Source organism: Ambystoma mexicanum, chromosome 9 (genome assembly GCF_040938575.1).
Source record: "Ambystoma mexicanum isolate Mex_15411 chromosome 9, UKY_AmexF1_1, whole genome shotgun sequence".
Classification (NCBI taxonomy): Eukaryota; Metazoa; Chordata; class Amphibia; order Caudata; family Ambystomatidae; genus Ambystoma; species Ambystoma mexicanum.
In genome coordinates, this window is record NC_090931.1 from 843430902 (window position 1) to 843456191 (window position 25290).

Sequence of the window (25290 nt, forward strand, 5' to 3'; positions counted from 1 at the left end):
TGTTCTGTTAAAAGGGCTGACTGTTTAACATTCTGCTTACGTAATGGGAGACATTTTCTTTCCAACTTACATTTTCCTCGCAGGTTGGTTTCCTCACATACAACATTCTATCAGGGCATCAACATCCATACACAAAGAACTGGTAGTCAAATGTTTCAACAAGATGTTTTACTTGTTAATGAACAACACATGGGATCTCATTACAAGTTTGGCGGTGTGGCAAAAAAATGTTGGTAATTCAGTTATCGACACTTTTCCCACACCAACAAATTATATTTTTGGTGGCTTTACCGCCAGCTGATTTACCATGCAGTAAATTTGCTGATTTTCAGAGGAAAAGTGGCAGATTCACCTCCAGCCGGTCGAAAGAACGTTACCAGTGGTAAGTAACTTGTTCTTTGAATGGATTGTGTCCTCCCACGTATTCCTCATCTTTTATAGACTCCTAAAGCAGATTGAGTTTGGTAGAGGGTGCAAAGAATTTACTTTATTTGTTGATGTTATGGAGGACAGCTTTGCCAAATTTGGCTTCCTCTGCTGAAAAAGAATCTACACAGTAGAATTTACTAAATGTATACAGGGACTTTCATGTTCCCGCTCTGCAAATGTCCCTTACTGATGCACTTCTTTCAAGAGCCGATGAAGTAGTCACTGCTCTGGTAGAATGCACTGTTAGACCTTCAGGTGAATCCTTGCCAGTCAATGAGTAATAACAGTCCATCTAGAGCTTGTTTGTTTTGGGACAGCTAATCCTAATCTATGACCAGCATAACCAATAGAAAGCTGATCATCTTGGCAAATATTTTCAGTCCTTGTGATAAAGAAACTTAGAACCCTCTTTGGGTCTAAACAATGAAGTCTCTCTTCCTCCTTAGATGGATAAGGATGAGGATAAAAAATGTTAGTGCAATACGTTGTGTCAAATAAAATTCGGACACAACCTTAGGGAAGAAAGAGGACTTAACCGTTAAAACTACTTTATCCTTTGGGAAGGTTGTGAAAGGTTGTTTGGAAGATAGCCCTAATCTGATTGCCCTCAGCTCCAAAAGGTTGATATGGAGTCTGGACTCCGACTGAGACCAGTGTCCGCTTACTGAAAGCTCTCATGTGCGCTCCCCATCCTGAGAGCGAGGCGTCTGTCACAATTGTCGTCTCCGGCCATGGTTGCCAAAATGGTTCTCCTCATGACATTCTCTCGGCTGGCACACCACAGGAGATCCTGGGCGACCTTTGTCGGGACCTGGAGAAGGTCTGTCATTCTGCCGGAGAATTGAGACTACTGGGATCTGAATACCCACTGAAGGGATCTCATTCTCAGACGGGCTCTGGCACCAGAAAAATGCAGGATGCCATGAGGCCAGGCAACCTTAGGAAGTCGTAGGCCGGAAGACGTTGGCCGTTTTTGGACCATCTGCAAAAGATGTTGAGCTCTAACTCGGGTGGCGAAGCTTTTCCTGAGGCTGAATCCAGGACTGCTCCAATAAATTGAAGCTTCTGAGAGGGTGTCAAATTGGACTTCTTGAGGTTCAGGGAGAAGCCCAGCTCGTGGAGGAGGTGGCAGGTCCGACTGAGATGATCCAGACACTGTTCTGAAGAAACCGCTCTGATCAGCCAGTCGTCCATGTAGGGGTAGATGTGAACCCCCACCCCCTTAGACTTGCTGCCACCATTGCCATAAGCTTGGTGAAAGCCCTGAGGCGGAGGTGAGCCGAATGGCAGAACTCAAAACTGATGATTAGAACTGCCAACTGCAAACCTCAGGTACTTTGTGCTTCTGATGTATCGGCACATGAAAGAAAGCATCCTGGAGGCCCAACGACACCAACCAATCCTGGAGCCGAAGGGCCTGAAGGATCTGAGAAAGAGTTATCATCTTGAACTTGTCCTTCCTGGGGAACTTCTTCAAGCATCTGAAGTCCAAGATGGGTCGCAGTCCTCCGTTCTTTCGTATTAGAAAGTAAGGAGAGTACCAACCTTCGTTTCTTTCTGCTACTGGTACCAATTCTATCGCACCTTTCTCCAAAAGGGTGAAAATCTCCTGTTGGAGGAGCAGATCTGGAACCAAGGTTGATTTTGTTTTTGGGTGGGCAATTGGGAGGTCTTTTCAGGAATGGTAGGTAGTATCCATCTGCTACTGTTTGTAGGATGCATGCATCCGAAGTTATACTTCGACAACTCTGGACATGGTAAGACAGTCTGCTCCCTACCACAGTTTTGTGGTTGAAGGAATCATTTTGCTGTTCCTCCTGCAGCTGAGGGTAACTCTGCAGGTGCTGAATGGGGAGTCATTCCTTCTCTATCTCTTCCACAATAGGGTCTTCTTTGACACCTTTGTGAAAACGGACCTCTTCCTCTAGATATGGACCTCTAGATTGAGGTTGTCTTATCGCTGCCCCTAACGATTTTGCTGCAGCTCTAGAAACTTGCAGTTTTTCTAGAAAAAGAGAAGTACCGTCAAATGGCATGTCTAGCAGACGTGCCTGAACATCCCCCGAAAATCCAGATTTTCTTAACCAAGACATATGTCTAAGTACTGTGCTGGCAACCATGGCTCCACTGGTCAAGTCCAGAGTTTCCAAACTAGATGGAAGAGATTGCCTCATGGCATCTTTGCCATTATGTATCAGGCTAAAAAACCATTCTCTCTCTTCTCCCTCTGGTATGTGTTCTGCTGCTAAAGAAGCTACACCCCAAAGGGTATGTGTGTATTTCGCTAATGCACTGGTAGCATTGGCTGATTTTAATGCCTTACTTCCTGCAATAATTACTCTTTTACAATAAATATTCTTTTACCTAAAGAGTCAATCCTCCTATCTCCCTTATCTGCTGGAGCAGAAGGATAGGCTTCAACCTTTGAAGATGCTGTTGCTGCTTGAACCACTAAGCTTTCAGGTGTTGGGTGCCTGTTCAGAAACAGAGGATCTACGGAAGCAGTCTTGTATTGCTTTGTTAATAACTTTCAACAAGTTCTCCCCTACTCTCAGGGCTGCATAGAATGGTATACAGCTTCCCTAATTGGCCCACTGTCTAAGATGTCAGTGAGATCATCAGTTTCTACAGTGGCTGCAGGTCTGGACCATCCCAGATATTCAGCTACTTTACCAATAACCATCCTGTAAGACGGATCAGTATAACCAGATATCTCAGCATTACCAAATTCTGTTTCTGGTGAGGTTTCCAAACCACTGGTTTCCTTTAATTTATCCACAAGATTCTGCAACTTGGACTAATCTGAAATTAATTCTTCTGGAACATTTGGAGTTCCATACTCCTACTAAAAGGGGACTGATCCTCTTCCTCTTCATCGTCTTCAAAGATAGAACCCACCTGCCTAAAGAAATCAGGTTTTGGAATGGGTTGGGACAATTTAGGCTCAGGAATAGATTTTACAATCTTCAAGAGCACAGAAAGTTTCAATGGTTTATTCGAAACGGTCGTCAAATGCGTTGACACCGATTCGAAGGCTCAATATGAATTATATGCCTCGAAGGTTCAGGGGACAAACAAGAACGTTTCAATTCCTTCGAAGAAGACTTCGATGCCGTTAGTGAATGTTGCGAGGTAACAGACACCAGTTTTTTCTTGTGCGTCGAGGAAGATTCCCTCGATTTATGTTGAGGAACCTCTCTTCTTGGGCTCTAAGGTGCATGAGAACGGGACACACCAGACTCCCTACCAGTCTTAATAGACTCCGAGGGGTGGCCACTTTTCTCGGACTCCTTTAAAGGAACACTCGGAGGAGCGTGTCATTTTGAAACAGAATTTTTCGAACTCTGCTGGAGTCCAGTTCTTTTTTAGGTAACTATCAGAAGAGGAAGATGAAGACGACGACCTGCAACGCCATTTCTTACCCTTTCTATGGGAAGAGGATGACAAGCGTTGTGAACCGGACCTCGAATGTCTATGTTTCAAACGTTTTTTTAACAGGAGAGACATCTCTGGGGTCAGAGGAAGATTTCCTTTTGAAGGGGTAAGGGCCAGGGATTTGGGGGAAGGGCTTACCTTCATAGAGTTTCCCCTTCCTTTCCCGCAAGGCCTTAAACGGCATCGACTGACACGAGCCACAGTCATCGACCTTTTGGCCCGACTCAAGCACTACAGACAAACACAGTGTGGGTCTGTAATCGACATCTTGGCCCCACAGTCCAAACACCGCTTGAAGCCTGTCTTCGGTGTGGAGGCCATTCTCAATCTCAAAATAAAAAGTAGTCTCAAGAAGAGAGTCCACATTCAAGGCCGTGTCTCTGCGGCATCTAACAACTCGCCGAACTCTTTAAAATCTGAAGGGAGCTGGCCAACCCTGCTGCAGCTCCACCCCTCCTCTCGCCTCCCAGGCTCTTTGCAATTACCTTGCCTCTCACTTTATCTCTAAAACCCAGGACATCTGGTCCACCCTCTCCTCGACTCCCCCTCCTCTCCACCCTTCTTCTATGCCTGCATACTCTCCTTCATCTACGCCCCCACCCTCTTTCTCCTCCTTTCCTCTTTTCTCACCAGATGAGGTCGCTAGACAAGTCCGATCTATGAAAGCCTAATCAAAACAGGTTCATCCCTGTTCCTCTAAAACCATTAAGGAGCACATTGATACCTTTGCTCTGGCCATAGCCGATTTCTGCAAACTCTCCTTTGCCTTTGGATCTTTCCCCTCCCCACTTAAGCACTCCCTTGTGCATCCTCTCCTTAAGAAACCCACAGCTGATCCTTCTTGTCCAGCTAACTATTGCCTAATTTACATTACTCCCTTTTTGGGTAAACTCCCAGAAAAGCTGGCCATCTCTCAGCTTAATCTCCTTTCCGATTCTGTCGGTTCTCTCCATGATCACCAATCCGGCTTCAGAGCTGCCAGAAGCACGGAAACTGCTCTTCTGAACAACCGTGAAGATCTGCTCTCCAACCTGGACTCTAACACTCCCTCTGTCCTCATCCTACTTGATCTCTCCTCTGCCCTCATCCTACTTGATCTCTCCTCTGCTTTAGACACTGTCAACCATACCACCCTGCTCAACCGTCTCCGTGACAATCTGGGTGTCACCGATCAGGCTCTGGCCTGGCTGACAGCTTTCCTCTCAGGTACAACTTGGGTCCTTCTTATCTTCTATCTCCCTTTCTACCTGTGGTGTTCCCCAGGGGTCTAACCTCTCGCCCTGGCTTTTCAACCAATACTTGGCAATTCTTGCTTACTGCATTTCAATTTTTTGCTCAAATTTCCAGTTCTATGCTGATGACACCCAACTCATTTTCAGGCTTCCCTCAGCCACCTCCTCTTCTTCCCTCATCTTAGATTGCCTAATTGCCATTCAAAATTGGTGTGCCGCCAACAATCTTTGTCTAAATACCAACAGGACTGAGATCCTCCTCATAGGTACACCTTCACCTTCCTTTCCCCTCACTCTTTGGCTGACCACCCTTAGCCCTCCTTCTACCCCTACCTGCGAGGCCAAAAACATTAGGGACATCTTTGGCTCCACACTTTCCTTCTCCGCACACATCTATGACATCTCTAAAAAGTCAAACATCTTACTGCACCTCCTCAGAGGTACTCTGCCTTTCCTCAGAAGCTTACTTTCTCCCAAGCTCTGGTTCTCTCTAGGTTGGACTACTGTTTAACAGCCTATTTCTAAACCTACCTGCCTCAACTCTCCGCACTTTACAACTAATCCAGAACAGGAATGCGAGACTTGTCCTTGGCCTCAAGCCCGTTGATCGTATCTCTCCAGCTCTGAAATCCCTCCATTGGCTCCCAGTGGATGCAAGGATAAAATGTAAAACCCTCTGCATTGTCCACACGGCTTTCTGGGGCCTGGGTCCAAAATACCTTCAACCATCCCTCCGTAAATACCTCCCCTCTCGAGCCCTTCGCTCCTCTACTCTGAACCCTTAAGGGTCAGTCGTTTTTCAAAGAAACGAGCTTGGGGTAGATCTCTGTCTTCGGCTGGGGCCTCCCTTTGGAACAGCCTCCTGCCACCTTGAAACTTGAGGAGAACCATCTCTGGTTCCGGAAGCACCTCAAGACCTTCCTCTTCGCTTCTGCCTTTGCCCCTCTTCTCCCCTGATGAGCTGTTTTTCTCCCTGGCACCGTTCACCTGGCCACCCTCTGTCCTTTGGGCCCAGGGACCTGCTCAGCCTGCCACCCTCCTGCACTGCCTCGGGCCTCCCCTTGCACTGGGGTCTGTATCTGTACCCATACAGTCCCTCACCCACTTCTCTTCTGCACTTATCAGATATACCTTATCTGCTTAACCCAGTACTTTCCACTTGCTGGCTGCACTACCACCTATATATATTTATTTTACTTATTGATTCTGTTCTCTCCTCTGTTCCGCACTTTCCGCCTCTCCCTCTTCCATGCACTTTCCACCTTTTCCCATGCACTTGAGAGTTCTTAATGTCACTGGGCCTAGTAAGACTGTTGTTTTTGTTCTCTCCTGTTCCCTTCCCTTTGCCTGGTCGTGCTCTGAAACACTTGTGTATGAGCACAATATAAATACAATATCATATCCACCGAGGCGAGTAGTAGTTCCGAAGCACGCAGCAATGCGGATAAAGCAGAACTTTGGTAACGGTCAGCCCGCGTGCCAATATATGTCAGCGTCGATGTGACAAAGGATGCTACGGAGACTGTTGAGGACCAAGATTCGACGCTGCATGACGCTCGACCCTATGAAAATTTATTCCTAAGCAAGCTGCAAGCAGACTTGAATATATCAAAGATGAAGAATATGTGGTAGGTTACAATCCATTCGAAGTTTACATCCTGGTTGACACAAATGAATGTTCGAATTAGAACAGCGTTCTATTTGTAGGTTTCACGTGCACACGGGCACTGAGGTAGCCAAGGGCACCAACTTGAATATATTTCTGTGTCAATGACATCCCCTTATGTTGGGTGCGATGCATTACGGGGAGCCAATGAAGGGCACGCCTAAACAGAGTGATATGTTCAGCCTTACCTAATCTGTACACAGCCCCAGCTGCTCCGTTTTGAATAACTTGCAGCTTAGTCAGATATTTCTTTTTAGAGATGCCACAATACAGGCTGTTACAATAATCAAGTCTAGAATGTATAAGGGCAGTGGCTAATATGGCTCCGTTTTCCAAAGAAAAATATGGGTGGATTTGATGTATCCATTTATTGATGTAGACGCGCGTGGAGCTCAATTGTGCGACATGGTTCGAAAAGGATAATTGAGCATCAACGTATACTCCAAAAGTCTTTATACAAACTGCAACCTTGATCCAGCAATCTGCAATAGTGAAAAACTCATACTTGGAGTCTAATTTCGTCAGACGTGGACCAGAATCAACAGTAAGTAACTCTGTCTTGCTATCATTTAAAGCCAGGGAGTTCGTTGCCATCCACACTTGAATGAGGTTGAAAATATTGGTAAAGGTCTGAGAGTCTTGCTCATATTCAATGGAGAGTTCCAATAAGATCTGAGAGTCATCAGCAAAGTTGGTATATGCAATGCCAATGCTATCCAAAAGATCAAACTGGGGTCTGGTGTATTTGTTAAACAATGTTGGTGAAAGACATGCACCCTCTGGGACTCCACAATCGAGATTCACTGGTGTGCAATGCTGACTCTGTGCTATGTCTAGCCCTAAAACCAAACTGTCGAGCACATAGGAAATTATGGTCTTTGATGTATTCTTGAAGTTCAAGAGAGGCAATTCTATCTACGATGTTCATGAGTTCTTTGTCTGTAATTATTCAAAAGGTTGGATCCAAACATTTCTTTTTTAGCAATAGCGTGACCCAAGCCTGCTTTAGAGAGGACGGAGACACTCGAATTAGAGAATCGAAGGTTGATAAATTGAGTGATTGCTGGAAGTAAAACATTCAGACAGACATTTAAGGTCTGTGATGTACAACTATCTCCCAGACAGACAGTGGGTTTGAGATTTTCTACAATGATTCTGACTCGTTCTCGGTTACTTGGCGAAACTAGAAACACGGAAGACCCTCCTCCATCTTGGATTGGCCAGGGAAGTACTGTCAGATGGATAAAAATCGAGTGTTTTTTTTTTGTATTTTTCTTTTTTTTGTAGGGCATTTGCCAGTTTGTGCTTGGTCATTTTATTCATAAATGTATTCTGGATGTTTTCACACCATTGATTAGAAACAGAGGTGACTTAGAGCCAACCTTCCCCGCAAGTTCTTTGAGAAGGACAAATAATTCTCTAGAACTGAATTTGGCACTTGAAATTCTAGTATTATAGACTGTTTGGCATCCAAAATAGCCTGTTTTTACTCATTGGCTGATTTTGTATAGATTAATAGATTCTCAGTGCACAGATTTTTGTTAGTCTTTCAAGACCTCTTTTCTCTTTCCTGGTTCAGAATAGGCAACTAATCATCAAGATCAGCCTTTTTACTTCAGTTCCTGCATTGGTGTCAGAGTGCCCCAGGGTTCTCCCCCCATCAACCCTCCCTTGTAAGGTGTAGGTCTCACCTCTTGACCATCACCTGGAAGTTTGATATTCATTTCCATTCATATGCAGATGATTTGCAATTGTTCCTTAAGGTCTCCAGCCCACAGAATAACTTAAAATGTACAGCCTTGCCGTTCTGAAATCAAACTCTGGTTGAGTAACAACAAATTTCAATTAAATCCAGTCAAGGCACAGACTGGGCTATTGGGTCCTAAACATATTTTGAAAGCTCCTTTACGATGCCCTTTATTTTCACTTATGTTTGATTTGTCCACTAGATCTGCTAAACAGATTAAAAGACATAATCTAAGAGTTATCTGGGAACCTGAACTGAAACTAATGAGTTGGAACAAGTTACTTACCTGTAACTGTTGTTCTCCAGCATGGGTCTGGCATGGATTCACATGCTCATGAATATTCCCCGTCAGGCTAGGAATCCTCGGTAAAAGAAAAAATAGTTTCAGTTTTGTTTCTAAACTGTCTTTCTCCTATAAACCAATCACTGAGCTCTGGGTCACACTGCCCCCAGCCAATGACTGCCCTCTACCTAAGGCCCTCCTCCAGGAGCCATCTTCAGATTTGGGAGCACGTGAAGTGGCAGTAGGACCAAGATAAGAGCCGCAGAGGGGCGGGCAGCAGGGTTCGCATGTGAATCCATGCCAGACCCATGCTGGAGAAGAACAAGTTACTTACCAACTGGTAACGTTCTTTTGACTGGATGTTCCTCCAACGTATTCCTCATCTTCGATGTATTCGTCCAGCTTTGGCTGCTTTGGAAATTTTTCTCAGCAGAGGGCGCCGTGCGTCAATGTTGTTGAGTCGAGGTCCCTCGGAGGCCTCTGTCGAGGGTCATCTCATTGGGTATACAAGTAGCACGCACGGCGCTGTTGGCCTCAGTTCTGTTTTCCCTCTTGATCCGTTGTATTGATAGTGCCGGTAGCCAGGTGTCAGCCTTGCAAGAGTTGAAGTGGTAATAACACCGGAAAATCTACAGCGGGGTAGGATGGGAGGGCGATGAGGAATATGTTGGAGGAACATCCAGTCGAAAAGAAAGTTACCAGTTGATAAATAACTTTTTCTTCTAATGGATTCTGTCCTTCAACATATTCCTCATCTTAGATAGACTCCCAAAGCAATGTAAAGGTTATTTGGAGGAGGGAGTCTAATTTATTTATTTTCATAGAGCTGAATACAGAACTGCCTTACCAAAAGCAAGCTCTTTAGAGTGGGAAGCATCCAGATTGTAGAATTTAGAAAAAGCGTGCAGCGAAGACCAAGTCGCTGCATCACAAATGGACTTGATGGGAACACCTCTTTGAAGGGCTTTCGAAGAGGATATACCTCTGGTTTAAAGGGCCCTCAAGCCTTCTGGTGGATCTTTGCCCGCTAATCTGCAGCATTCTGAGATGCAAAGCACAATCCAACGTGATAGGGTTTGTTTTGACACCGACTGACCCAACTTCTTTCCAGTATAGCCAATGAAAAGTTGATCATCCACTCTAAGCTTGGAGAGCCTAGACATGTAAAATCTTAGAGCTCTTCTCGGGTCCGGCCTGTCCAATCTTTCCTCCTCCTTGCTAGGGTGAGGTGAAGGATAGAACGCGAGCAGAATGATCTTCTGATTCAAATGGAAATCAGACACAACTTTAGGTAAGAACGAGGGTTTAACCCTCAAAACAACCTTGACCTTGTGGAACACACTATAGGGTGGCCCAGAAGACAGTGCCTGCAACTCCCTAACTCTTCGTGCAGACGTTAAAGCAAAAACGGTTTTCAACGCAAGTAATCTTAATGGGCATGTGTGCAAAGGTTCAAAAGGGGCACACATCAAAAACTTTAGCCGGTCAAGTGGCACAGCGAGTAGAGCGCTCGCTTTGACATCTGTGCAGAGCCTGCTGACGCAGGTTTGAATCCCGGCAGGGCAAAACTCAGCCTTTCATCCTTCCGAGGTCGATAAATGAGCATCACACACCGTGGGTAATAATAAGCAGCGCTCAGATACCCGAGGGTTTGTTGCGCTATATAAATGCTAAATTATTATTTAGAAACAAATTAAGGTCCCAAACTGGGACTTGGAAAGAAGGAGGGAGGAACACATTGGCGAGTCCCTTTAAGAATTGTATTATCAAAGGAATTTTAAAGTAGGAACATTCTTCCGAAGAGCGCTTGAAAATGGGAAGCGCTGCAAGATAAACTTTAATGGACCCAACATTGAGACCTCCATGTGCCAGTGATAAGAGGAAAGATAACACCTCTGGGATAGAACACAGAAAAAGGATCAACATTTCTTTCCCTGCACCAGTTGCAAAACTTCTTCCAACAGCAACGGTACAAAGATTTTATTGCTGGCCTTCTTGCCAAAAGCAACACCTCCATAACGTCATCTGGAAGGTCCCAATCCCTGTATCACAGCCTTTCAGATACCAAGCATGAAGGTTGAGAGTCCTGACCTCTGGATGGAGAACCTGGCCCTTCTTTTGTGAGAGAAGAACCGCTCTCTGAGGAAGACGTAACGGAGAGCAGATGGACATGTCTAGAAGGTCCGGGTACCACGTTCTCCTGGCCCAATCCGGGGCAATTAGGATCATGCGGTTTCCGAACCGTCTTAACCTCCTGATGACTTGAGGAATGACTAGGATCGGAGGGAACGGGTACAGTAGTGGGAAGTTCCACTCCACAACAAATGTGTCCCATAAGGCTCCTCTCGGGGGAAATTCCCTTGAGCAATACCTTTTCGCACTTTTGGTTGATTCTGGTCGCAAACAGGTCTACTTGAGGGGTTCCGCAAAGGGCGAAGATCTCCTGAAGGCCTTCCTGAGCCAGTTCCCACTCGTGGGACACAGTACTCTTCCTGCCCAGAGCGTCCACCGTTATATTCACCTCCCCGGCTAGATGAACTGCCTCTCTGCACAGAGGTAGTGACCCTACACCTCCTCTTTTGTTTAGGTTATGCATGGCCACCGTGTTGTTCGTCATTATCAGGACATTTTTTTTCCCTGACAGATAGCAGAAAAGCCTTCAGCACTAGTCTGATTGCTCTCTGCTCCAAAAGGTTGATGTGTAGTTTTGACTCTGATGGAGACCAACGACCGCTGATCGTCAGATCTTTGGCATGCCCTCCTCACCCCATGAGTGAGGCGTCCGTCACTACTGTAATCTCCGGCCATGGTTGCCAAAAATGTTCCCCTTTTAGGATGTTTTCTGTGCAAGTCCACCACAGAAGATCCTGCGAACCTTGTTCGGAATCTGAAGAAGATCTGTCATTTGTCCTGAGAATTGGGACCATTGAGTCTTTAGAGCCCATTGAAGGGATCTCATCCTCAGGCGTGCTTCTGGCACCATGAAAATGCAGGATGCCAGGAGGCCAAGCAACCTCAAGAAGTCGTAGGACGGGAGAGTTTGGGAATTTTGAAATTTGGAAACCATCTGAAGAATGTCATGAGCCCTCGACTTGGGAGGTGAGCTCTTTCCCCAAGGATGCGACTAATACAGCCCCGATGTACTGGAGCTGTTGGGAAGGTGTCATTTGTGACTTCTTGAAATTGAGGCAGAAGCCCAGTCTGTGGAGGAAATGGCAGGTGACTTTCAGATGATTCAAGGCTTGCTCGGCAGAACGCGCCCTGATCAGCCAATCGTCCAGGTAGGGGTAGACGTGAATCCCCCCTCTCCTCAGATGCGTTGCCACCACTACCATCAACTTGGTGAAGACCCTCGGGCGGAGGTCAGCCCAAATGGTAGAACTCTAAACTGATAGTGCGAGTCACCAACCGCGAACCTCAGGTATTTTCTGTGCTTGAGATGGAATGGCCCATGAAAATAAGCATCCTGAAGGTCCAATGACACCAATCAATCCTGAAGTTGAAGGGCCTGAAGGATCTGAGGAAGAGTGACCATCTTGAACTTGTCCTTCCTGAGGAGCTTGTTCAAGTCTCTTAATTCCAAGATGGGTCTCAATCCTCTTTCCTTTTTGGAAATCAAAAAATATGGGGAGTACCATCCCTTGTTCCTCTCGGCTACAAGTACTGGTTCTATAGCACTTTTCTCTGGCAGGGTTGAGACCTCCCGCTGTAGGAGCGGGTCTGGAAACTTAAAGAGTGTCTCGCCGGTGGATTGCTTTGAGGCTGCGTTAGAAAAGGAAGGCAGTAACCTTGGGCTTTTATTTCTAGAGCCCACACATCTGAAGTAATGGCTCGCCATTCTTGCAGATGCTGGGACAGCCTGCCTCCAACAGGAGTCTTGTGATGCAAGTCCCCAAAGTGGCTTTGTGGCGGATGCTGTGGCTGCTGATGGTAAGGAAGCTGGAGCTGGCTTAGCACGTTTACCTCGTCCACCACAAGTGATTTTTCTCTGGCCTCTCTGACTGGCCATTCCTCTCGCCTTTCCATATGAGGAGTAATAACGATAGGATCGTCCCCTCCAAGATTGTCCTGATGCACAAAAAGGCTGAGGTTGCCTAGTAGCAGCTCCTAAAGACTTGGCAGCCGCTTTCAATGTCTGCAATCGCTCAAGGCCCTCGTCAGACTTGTTGCCAAAAAGGTGAGACCCGTCAAAAGGCATGTTCAAAAGATGGGTTTGCACGTCTGGTGCGAAACCCAACTTTCGCAACCACGCAAATTTGCGCATCACTGTGCTAGTGGCCATGGACCTGCTCACACTATCTGCAGTGTACAATCCAGACTGAAGGGATTCCTGCATGGTCTCCTTTCCATCTCGAACGATGGCTAGGAATCCTTCCCTTTCTTCCCCTCCTGGTATGTGCTCTGCTGCCATTGCAATGCACTCCCACAGAGTGTACGAAAATTTTGCCAAGGCACATGTAGAGTTAGCCGATTTTAATGCCATACTCCCAGCCGAAAATACCTTGCGTGTTCAACCATCCACACGCTTGTCGTCCCTATCTGGAGGGATGTTAGGGTACGCCACCTTATTTGATGTAGCTGTGGCTGCCTGGACCACCAGACTCTCGCGAGTGGGGTTTTTGGACAGATAGCCGGGGTCGCTACTGGAGGGCAGTATTTTGACGTGAAGGACTTATTCACAGGAGGAATTAAGTCTGGGGTCTCCCAATTTTTGCCCACCCTATTGTGTAAGGCTACATGGAAGGATAAAATCGGAACTACGGTGGGGCCCTGATCTAGTATGTCAGTCAGGTCATCCTGGATGAACTGAGTTGGTGGTCTAGCCCATCCTAAATAATCTACCACCTTCGTCATAAGTTGTATATATGAGGGATTGGCATGTACCCCTGGTTTTGGTTTGCCAAATTCTGTCTCAGAATATGTGTCAACTCCACTTGCGTTATGCAAAGTTTCCACTAAATCCCTCATTCTGCTTTCCTAAGAAAGACATTCTGGGACATTAGGGGTGCCATACTCTAGGCCAAAAGGAACATCCTCCTCCTCAGACCTTTATTGTTCTTCAAAAATGGAAGACAAGGACTTAAAAAATTCTTTCCTTGGCAGAGGTTTATACATTTTTTCTGGAGGGGCTGTTATAGTGGAGGCTGAAGGCTTTGTAGGCTTTTCAGCTTTATCTTTTGCTGCTTTTTTTGTCAGTTTCTGACTGAACTGGAGCCTTTGAAACTATGGGCACTGAAGGCTTCGGGGAGGACGTTCACAAAGGCATCGATAAAATAACAGTCGTCGATGGAGCTGGCTTCGAAGATGTCGAGACGCTCGTCCTTTGAGGTGTGTCGGGTTCCGGATGGCGTCGATGACCTCGAGCGGTGGATTCGACTGATCTTTATCATCACTCGGGGCCCTGGAGTGTTCCCGATGTTTTCTCCTTCGATCACCCGGGCTCGAGGGCACGCAAGTGTCATAACGGTAACGCTCTCGACCGGCTTCCGAGGAAGGCGCAGACCAAGGCTTAGCCTTTTCAAAAACCTCCATCATTTTAATTCGAATTGCTTCCCATTCTTCAGAGGAAGAAGGTTTTGTGGGGCATTTCATTTTCTTGGGGGCTTCGTCAGAAGACGAGGTGGAAGGGGATCAGTGGCGTCTCTTTTTAGACTTTTTCATCAAAGACGAAGAGTGATGGGAACCACTTCGGGACCTAGACCTATGTCTTTGCCTTTCATGTCGAGGAGATTTCTCCTCATGGGTTATCGACGCTTGAGGCTTTTCGGTTGGGTTTTCGACCTACCTGTTGCTTGCCTTTCCTCTCACAAGGCCTTGCCCGTCAAAGCCTGACACTTTGCACAGGCCTCCGTGTCATGGTTTTTGCCGAGGAACCACAGACATTCTCCTGCGGATCCGTAATCAACATTTTGGAACTGCAAGTTTTACATTTCTTGAACACCGAACGCATGGTAGTCGGGGTCGACGATGAGGACATCTCGAATATATTCTCAATGATAACTGCGTCATAGAACTATCGAGGCGCACTGAGTCTCCGAAAGCAACACGTACTGCAGAAAAACTGAACTGAGGCCAACGGGTGCCGCTCAAGCTACTTGTATACCCGATAACGTCACCCTCAACGGAGGCCTCCGAGGGACCTCGACTCAACGACATCGACGCACTACGCCCTCTGCCGAGAAAAAATTCTGAAGCAGCCAAAGCTGGACAAATACATCTAAGATAAGGAATACGTTGGAGGACACAATCCATTCGAACAACAGTTACAGGTAAGTAACTTGTTCCTGATTCACATGCTCGTGAATAAAGAATACACAGCAGTTCATAATTACACAACCACTGTAGGTGGCAAGACTCAACAGAAGCAATCCCTTAACTCCTCGCCAGGCTCACCTTAAAGCGAACAGGTTTCGCAGCACTGCTTGGCTGACTCTGGACTCCTCCCTGGAATGTCGACGCAGTAGAATTTCGTGAAGGTGTGCGTCGACCTCCACGTCGCAGCCCTGCAAATGTCCAGCAGGGGCATACCAGACAGGAGCACCGTTGTGGCAGCGATCGCTCTGGTGTAATGGGCTCTCGGATGGCCAGGTAGCAGTCGGTTTGCCAACCGGTGACAGTGAGTGATGCAGCCGGAGAGCCACCTGGAAATAGAAGCCTTGGACAGGGCCTTCCCATGGTTCACAGGACCAAAGTTCACAAAAATCTGAGAAGTTTTTCAGACACTCTGTGTGGGCCACATAAAACTTTAGCGCTCAGGCCACATCCAGCGAGTGCAAAGGCGTCTCAGCTGGCGGCAAAGGCGCTGAAAAAAAAAAAAACACAGGTAACACCAAGGGCTCGTTGAGATTAAATTCCGATGGAACCTTGGGTATGAAGGAGGGGTGTGTCTGCCGCACCACCCTCGTCTTGTGGAATGTGAAGTAAGGCCGCTTGCAGTACAGGGCCTGGATCTCCCCTAGTCGCTTGATGAACTCTTTGACTAGACAGTGAGATCACAGTGAAGACCGTCCCAGATATCTAGTATAGTGGGAGATAGCCAGCCCCGATTTAGCCGATGACAATAAATACGTAAGTACTTGAGGGGCCGTGACCCTCAGCGGGTTGATTTTCTGCGACCGGAACCAAGTCGCGAAACGCTTCCATTTGTATCCATAGCATTTCAACGTCGACGACGCCCTGGCCTTGGCGAGTACCTCCCTGCAATCTGCTGGAAGGTTGTAACCACCAAACTCTAATGCTGCAGGAGCCAGGCCTTCAGGTTCAGCAATCCTGGATCGTGGTGCATGATTGCGCCTCCCTCCCTGGAGAGGAGACCTACGACCACGGGCAGCTTGACTGGAGGGGCCGCTGAAATGCTGAGAGGGTCCGGCGACTGTTGCATGCGTAAGCACTTGGGTGTGGACTCCGGCACTCTGTACTTCTTTTCGAGCCGGTCTCTCTTGGCTGGGGGTGAGGCGGGTTTCCTCAGCAGTGCCAGCTCCTCATCCCAAACATTGTCCAGGAGCGGGACCGACAGGATAGTTTCCGCTTTAACTCCAGGCGCCGATACAGGAAGCCCTCCTTTTCCTCTTTGCCTCCTGGCACTGATATAGGAAGGCCGCCTCCTCCTCCGGGGTGAGCTGGAAAAGCTCTGACGCCCGGCGATCATGGAATGGAAGGGTCCCACTTTGTCCGGTGGAGAAGCTCTCGGCTGTCTCCCATCCCGCCGTCGTTTGTGTCCGTTGTCGTCGTATCCGTCCCTGACCCTCTAGCGGTGGATGGAGGTGACGGTTGGAATGGAGGTGTGGGATGTCTCTTCCTCCTCTTTGCCGGCGGGTCCCCCGGTGTCAGCGGGGTCACCGGCAGAAGTGTGCTGGCGGTGCCATCGGCATCCTCCTCTGAATCGCGACACCAGCATGTGGAGGGTCGATTGGATGGGGTGTGAAAAGTCTCTAGGAGGCACCTGGGGAGCCGGGTAACTGGGCCCAGTGCCCATGTCGGTGTCACCATCGTCGCCGTCACCATCCTGAAACGGTGTGGACGGAAAGTATCTCATCCTCGTCGGACAAAGAAGAGTTCTTCACCGCCCCTCACGCCCCCTTTCTTCAGGTCCTGAGGGGTCAGTCTCGGGCTGAGGTCCGGCATCCTGTTCTCCAGAGTCTTCTCAACCAGCGTGGCCGAATCCTCCCTCCTGGGAGGAAGAGCCACTCTGTTCGTCGTCAGGGCACCCTGGACCAGGTCAGCCCCTTTTGTCTTTGAAAGGAGGCCACCACCATCTCGATCGAGGGGGACAATGTGGCCTGATGCACCCAAGCCTTCACGTGCATGCCGGGCCCCTAGTCCTGCTTGGCCTTCTCTTTCACAAGAAAGTCGGACACCTTGTCCTACCTGGCCTTCTCCAGCGTCTCCCGCAGCTTCTCCGGGATAGCTGACTTCCTCTTGGACGAAGAGCTGGAGCAGTGGCTGGAGACCGATGCTTACGGAGACTATGAACACGCCCTGATAGTCGCGGCACCCACAGGAGTGGCGACCCCGACAACAGCAGACTTGCAGTGCTTGGCCTTGTGTTGGGCCCCCACAGATAGAGCACACTCAAAGGACTTAGAAGCCCGCTCAGGTTGGCTGAATCCGGAGTAGGCATGCCCCTGTGAATCACCCAGGGTAGAGGCCTTGGCCTTGAGCCACGTCGCCAACCGGGCGTGTCGATCATTCATCATGTGCTTCGTGAAGCCACGGCAGATCTCACAATCATCTTCTTCATGAGTCAGGTGTAGGCAATACAGGCACTGGGAATGCTTGTCGTCCGAGAAGACATTCTGCAAACCGCAGCTGGAGCACAGCTTGAAGAGGGAAGTTCTGTCCTCCATCTCCTCCAACATGATCCATGCTGTGTAGGCCTGACTAACTTCTGGAAGCTTCCAAGAAGAACACTAGATGATTTCTGCTCGAGGGGCGTGGAAGGTGCCGAAAAACAGAACCACGTTAATCGGAAGGATAAACGATGGTGCACAAGGACTCGGTTGACCGAAAAAAGGAATTTCCTATCCAAAAAAGCAGAAAGCTCTCAAAGCTAAGCACAAGGACTCCCAACACTTGAACGTGCAGTAACAATCTGAAGATGGCTGCCAGAGGAGGGGCTTAGGTAGAGTGCAGTCATTGGCTGGGGGCAGTATGACCCAGAGCTCAGTAATTGGTTTATAGGAGACACAGTTTCAAAACAAAACAAACAGTTTTTTCTTTTACCGAGGATTCCCAGCCTCACAATAGGGAATATTCACGACCATGTGAATCCATGCCAGACCCCATGCTGGAGAAAATGAGGTTACCAGATCCTCTTTTTACTCTTTACGAATACTGAGGCATACCCTCCCTTTCCTTCCGTACAACACCCACTCCTCAGTGGAGGGTACTCTGGTGAATTCCCAACTCTAGTACGGAAATGCTCTGTATGCTGGACTGCTGAGTTACACTTTAAAACCACCCAAAATGCAGAAGTTAGGTTAGTCTGCAAACTATCTAAGCTTACCTTTGTTTCCCACAATAGACACTCTTTTCACTAGTTGCCAATTTCTCAATGGATAATCTTCAAAACGCAATGGGCCTCATTACAACCCTGTCGGATCCAGAAAGAACAGTGGTGGTAAAACCGCCACCACGGTTCTTTCCGGCCGGCTGATTAAGAGTCCTGCAGGCGGGAGGTGTCACTCCCGCCAGCTCTGACCTGGCGGCTTTAGGAGCACCCGCCTGTAGGCGGACATGGAAACACCGGCTCTGTCATAGACAGAGCCGGTGTTTCCATGGTCCCCATGCCTATGGGGCTCCATGGGAATGGGGACTTATACAATTCCGCCTCCGGAATTCCCGGTTCACCAGGGTCGTAATGCCCCGGTGATTACGGGAATCAGGGAGGCGGAATGGTAATACGAGCCTGGTGGTAACGTGCCGGTTTTTCTGGCTCGGTTACCGCCGGACTCGTAATGAGGCCCTATGTGTTGATTTTAAATGCATCTGTGGGTTGGCACCCATGCATCTCTGTTCAGAAACAATGCCACATTTGACAACATGCTCTCTCTGATCTACTAGACAAATTTTGTTTACACATCCCTCAAACTTTGCTGCTCAACCAGAGACAACCAATGTTTTTCTGTTTTGGGCCCCCTCCTCTGGAATAACCTCCTGGTACAACTTCGCTCTTTAAACCTGCGGGAGACTTTTTGCAAAAAATAGAAAACCCATCTCTTCTTGGAACAGTTTTTTCTGAATTATGTAGGTTTTCAGACTGTAATGTCCATCTTTTCCTTCAACCTGTGCCCAAATGTAGACAATGTCTGTCCGGTACCTTGCATTATGCGCCATAGAAATAATACCATAAAATAATTCCACTCTGGATAGGTAATTCAAGTTGGCCAGGGGTTTCTTTTCTACTGAGGTTTTGTTGTGAGTATTCTATTAGCCCCAATACCACTATTACTTGGTGTTCCATGAAACCTAACATCTCTGCATGTTTACCTGTGATGCTTCCCATTTAAAAAAAAAATGAAAAAACACAGTTAAACATGTGTTTTGTGCAAGTACACTGGACCATAATGTTTTCTCACAAAATTTCCCAAAGAGCAGAATAGGTTTTCTTTAGATGGTCAAAAGTAACTTCATAGGTGATCTGCTGAATGTGTTTCGGTACCACCAAACATTTCATTACTTTGAAGTCAGCTGTTTCCTGTCAGTTAGCACCATCAGAAGTCTTATTAACTCAAGATAGGACCAGCTGTTTAATTAAGGTGTACTATGATCATATAGCATCAGCTTACTCATTTTTAAACTCATGAAACCAGAGTTAAACTGCCATTGAGATATAAAAGCGGTTTTTAAATTCTGCTAAACGCATTCCGATTTTCGATTATACCAACTTTCAACAAGGCAATGTTAAAAATGCATTTAGGCTTAAACGGAAAGCTTGATGCTGTGTTCTCAAAATCCCCCTTCACTGAATTCTGCTCCATCATGATGTCTACAGGCAGACACTGATCTTAAAATCTGGGGGCAACATAAATCTCTCTCTTACACATAGAAATCCGAATTAATATTCATTTGGAATGTCAAAACAAGATTTTTTATGAGTGAGCAGAATCCCCCATATGATGCTCACTTCAGCATCTAATTCCAACATCATGCCTTTACTTAAAAAACCTTTGATTGTACAACTGAGAATATGACCCCCTGCTACATTAGGTCATGTGATGCATGCTCAAGCAGTCTTTGCAATTCTTTTAACAGCACTTTCTGCAGGTAAAACACAATGAATGGCACAGAGAAAAGTAAAGTGAGAAGGGTAGAGAGTTTATATTCACTACAAATATGAACCCTAGTAACAACACTGAGATTCAAATAATATATTGTGTCTGATTAAATTTGCGATGAATGCACTGAGAACTGCAGTCTACTCACCATGCAGGCTCTGTGCAAGTATTTCAAATCCTCCGTCAGATTATACAGTGCGAGGAAGCCATAGGCATTGCCAGCAGCTCCATGGCACAGCCCATAACCTTTCTTCAGCAGTCCCCTCTGCCAGATAACATCTGCACACTGCAGAAAGCTAGTCAAATATGACTGTTCACGAAACATCTGGGGGTCAGAAAAAAAGTAAAGTAAAGCTAAATGGAAAGATGTCACATCCATAAATAGGAGTGTGAAAAGGAATAGACCAAAAAGGAGGCGGAATGAAAGAATAATAGAGAGGAGAACAGAGGATGAAGAGAGGGAGGCGAGACCTAAAACACAAGCAGAAAAGACAAAAACAAGAGATCTTATTGAAATTAAAGCAACAAGGGCAACGTAAAATAACATTACAAAGGCGGAACAAGGACAAAGAGGCAAAAGAAAAGCCTTGTAATGCCTATAATACTCTACCTCTGTCGTTGTATACTTTGCACTGTTTAGTAGCTACAATTGATATGAAAAGGAGAGCTACTGCAGCTTTAATTGTTAATGTCTTGGTATAGCTGGAATTTATAGGTATATCCAGTGCTAATTTTAATGGAATAAATTCTGTTTTTTTAAACAAAATGTATTATTTCGTTACTACAAGCAAGTGATGTTTTTGTCCACCACTGGAACTTTTCTAAGAATACAAGACTAAGGGCCTCATTACGAGTCCGGCGGTAACCGTGCCAGAAAAACCAGCAGGTTAGCGCAGGACCCGTATTACCATTCCATTACGACCCGGGTGACCCTGAATTCCGGAGGCGGAATTCTAAGTCCCCATTCCCATGGAGCCAAATAGGACTCTATGGGGATAGGGACAATGGAAACACCGGTTCCGTCTATGACGGAGCTAGTGTTTCCATGTCCCCCTGCAGGCGGGTGGTGTAAATCCCGCCAGGTCAGACCTGGCGGCAGTGACACCTCCTGCCTGCATGACTCTTAATCAGCCGGTCCGGAAACAACGGTGGCAGCGGTTTTACCGCCACCGTTCTTTCCGGACCAGCAGGGTCGTAATGAGGCCCTATGTTTCTTAGTAAAGTGCTTGAAAAAAGTAACATTTGAATAACATAACACCACTGATGCACTTGACCTAAAGGTGTGACCTCACTCATTGTTTTAGCCCTGTCGATGTTTAAGAATAGGGATGGATACATTGTACACCATAGAACTGAGTAAGTAGATTTCAGGAGGCACAATTTTCCATCGGCGCAACATTTTTTCAGCGAAAGCATGCCCTCTTGTCAGATTGTGTGAATTCTGCACTATTAGAGAAGTGTAAGGGAGGCCTGAAGTTAGGCCAGAACCTCGAGCAGACTGCCAATACCCGATTTCTGCCAGTCACATCATGGAGGACATTCCAGCCACCTGAATGGCTGTACTTTGTTCACGCACTGGGTGGCTATCATGGCATTGGGAAAGCTAGTCTTGCCACAAATTCCTACGTCTTGGTTTACAAGGCAAAATCAACGTGTTCTGTAGTAGACATTTCGCTCATGCCCATAGAGTAAGCACCTTGAAGGCAGGCAGTAATGACAAAATCAGCTTCTTCTGCAGAACCTTTGGCTCATCCATACAAAAACAATCTAGTTTTGTGTGTGACCCTGTAGATGCCTGTCATTTGTGTTTGTTCTGTGCTTACGGTCTATGATAATTGACTTCTAAAGGAAATGTTGCTCACAGGAGGGACCTACTGCACTCCTAGTACAACGTCTCCTTTCCATCATACTTATGGGAGTTCCCACTGAGCAGGGAGGGGACTGCAGCCTTAGCAAGCCCTGATGTGCTTCCCTTTTAGAGACCTTGCAGGAGCAGACCACATGCACGTAGCGTGACCCAAACCCTGGCCTCCCGCGTTCCTTCCCCCTCAGTCCCTGATCCACCGGAAGGACCTGTAACTTTTAGTTGGATGAAGGATGGGTGCCTGGAGGAAAGGGATTATTGGATTAGGAGTACAGAGGTCACTTTGGTGAGTAACTTTCCCTTACCCCCATGTCCTGTTCCCTTTCCTTCGTACTTATGAGAGAGTATAAAGCACTACTCTATCCCAAGGAGGAAGAAATTAAACTTTTGCGAAAATGTTTCTTACGACTGCCTGTCCAAATTGGGCATCAGCCCTGGAGCTGGATTCAGTCGATAGTGTTTGCAAAAAGCTGATGGTGACTCACATGTTGCGGCCTTGCATGTGGCCTCCCAAGGCACACAAAATTGAAAAGCTATTGCAGTATTCTTTGCACTAGTCACATGGGCATGCAGGCTTTGAAGGGGTTGTCTTGCTTTGCACTCATTCTATTTTCTCTTCCTTCCTCTTATTCCTTCCTCCAACATCTCCCTTGCCCCCATGCTCGCCTCAAAGTTCTTTCCTCCCTCCAACGGCAACCAATCCCTTACCACTCCCTTACACATTCTTTCTCCTCCTGTCTTGCTCGGTCCTCTGGCTCTGCACCACTCTGCTTCCCGAAGAGGTGTTCAAACTCCCTCACTGCTGGCTCCAATGAGCCTCTTGGTATAGTGCGTGTGGTTCGCGGTAAACAACTTTTCAATGTCGCAAATGGAATCACCTTTGGCTGCATTACTTTGGTTGCCTGTGATTGGTCCGCTGCCTGTCCCTCTTTCTGATGTGACCCCTGTAACATTTAAAAGGCAACACTCATCTGCTGTCTGCTCGCCCGACTCGCCAGGACGCCTCCCTCAACGTGCAAGTGGACACCTCTAAAGCAACATAGGCATTCAGTTTGGGAGCCAGCTACCCAACAGTGTGCGTCTCTACTGTAGTGTTGAGTCTGTGGTCCGGAAGCTAGGCTTATGTACCGCTCAGGGAAAGACTGTCATTTTCTGTGATCGACATGCTGTCCTGACTCTCAGATCACCTGGTTATAGCTTTAGCATTGCGCTCAACCCCACATATCCCCGGGATCATAGGGTCCAAAATTGTAAACACCCAATTTTAAAAATGTACTATTTTGTCAGGTTTTTCCCAGCAATTGTTAAATCGCTACAAGCTGGTGGCTTTGTCCAAATGTCTTCGACCTATGAGATTATAAGTGGAGGAGATCTGATTAGAGTTACGTTATCCCCTAATGGCTGCTAAATATAAATAGCAGGAATTGAATGAAATGTCCGCCAGATGAGAAGCTAAATAAAAAACTACAATCTACCAGGGTAATCAATGTGCTTTTCCGAGGCCATTAGCAAAATCTAGTCGACTTGCACTTGTACTGAGAATGGGTAAAAGATTTTCAAGCCGCTTGGGATAGTAAGGAACAAGTTACTTACCTGTAACTGTTGTTCTCCAGCATGGGTCTGGCATGGATTCACATGCTCATGAATATTCCCCGTCGTCAGGCTGGGAATCCTCGGTAAAGAAAAAACCAGTATCAGTTTCGTTTCTGATCTGTCTTTCGTAGTAATAACCAATCACTGGTCTCTGCGTCATACTGACCACAGCCAATGACTGCCCTCTACCTAAGCACCGCCTCTGGCAGCCATCTTCAGATTTGGAAGCACGTGAAGTGGCAGTATGACCAAGTGAAGAGCCGCAGAGGGGTAGGCGGGAGGGTTCGCATGTGAATCCATGCCAGACCCATGCTGGAGAACAACAGTTACAGGTAAGTAACTTGTTCCTTCTCCAGCATGGGGTCTGGCATGGATTCACATGCTCATGAATAAAGAATACATAGCAGTACACACATGCACAACCACGGGAGGTGGCAAAGGCTCAACATTAAGCATCACATCAACTCAACATTAAGCATCTTACCTCCTCACCAGGCTCACCTCAGGCGAACAGGTTGCGCAGCACTGCTTGGCCGACCCTGGACTCCTCCCTGGAATCCCGGTCGACGCAGTAGAATTTCGTGAAGGTGTGCGTCGACCTCCACGTAGCAGCCCTGCATATGTCCAGCAGGGGCACACCAGATAGGAACGCCGTGGTAGCTGCGATCGCTCTGGTGGAATGGGCTCTCGGACGGCCAGGCAGCGGTCGGTTTGCCAACCGGTGACAGCACATGATACAGCCGGAGAGCCATCTGGAGATGGAAGCCTTCGAGAGAGCCTTCCCCTGATTGACAGGTCCAAAGTTCACAAAGAGTTGTGACGTCTTCCGAAAACCCTTCGTGCGGTCCACGTAGAACTTCAGCGCTCTAGCTACATCCAGCGAGTGCAAAGTCCTCTCAGCCGGCGACGAAGGAGACGGGAAGAACACAGGTAACACCAAGGGTTCGTTGAGATGGAAGTCCGACGGTACCTTGGGCATGAAGGAGGGGTGCGTCCTGAGCACTACCCTCGTGTCGTGGAAAGTCAAGTACGGGGCCTTGCAGGAAAGGGCCTGGATCTCTCCCACTCGTCGTGCGGAGGTGATGGCCACAAGAAAAGCTGTTTTCCACGATAGAAACTTCAACGGGGCCGAGTGCAGAGGCTCGAACGGAGGTCCCATGAGCTTGGTCAGCACCACGTTGAGCTCCCACGCCGGGGCCGGAGCCTTCACCGGCGGGAACGATCTGAACAGTCCCTTCATGAACTCTTTCACCAGACGATGAGACCACAAGGACGTCCGGCCCGTGGTTCTGGTGTATCGGGAGATCGCAGCAAGATGAATCTTGATGGACGCATGTGCCAGACCAGCTTTGGCCAGCGTCAGCAGGTACGGCAGTACTTGGGGAGCCGTAATCCGTAGAGGGTTAATCTTCTGTGCGTGGCACCAGACAGAGAACCTCTTCCATTTGTGTCCATAGCATTTAAGAGTCGAGGACGCCCTGGCCTTTGCAAGAACCTCTCTGCAATCGGCCGGTATGTCGTATCCTCCAAACTCTAGTGCTGCAGGAGCCAGGCCTGCAAGTTCAGCGACTTCGGGTCGTGGTGGAGGATGGCGCCTCCTTCCCTGGAGAGTAGATCCGCGTCCGCCGGCAGCTTGATCGGCGGGGACGCTGACAAGTCCAGAAGGTCCGGGAACCATATCTGCCTCGGCCACGCAGGTGCGACGAGGATCATCCTGCACCGTGACCTCTTGAGCTGGTTGACGAGCCGGATTAGCAGAGGCAAG

The 25290-nt window shown here is 47.6% G+C and overlaps 1 protein-coding gene across 3 annotated transcripts in view; it reads right to left on the minus strand.

Annotated features, from left to right (window-relative positions):
- Positions 1-25290, minus strand: part of LANCL1 (LanC like glutathione S-transferase 1) — a 675259-nt gene that overhangs the window by 176728 nt on the left and 473241 nt on the right. For all 3 annotated transcript variants that reach the window (XM_069615910.1, XM_069615911.1, XM_069615909.1), the window contains one exon: positions 20217-20393. In XM_069615910.1, the coding sequence (XP_069472011.1) occupies positions 20217-20393 (177 nt within the window). The remainder of the gene's footprint in view (positions 1-20216; positions 20394-25290) is intronic.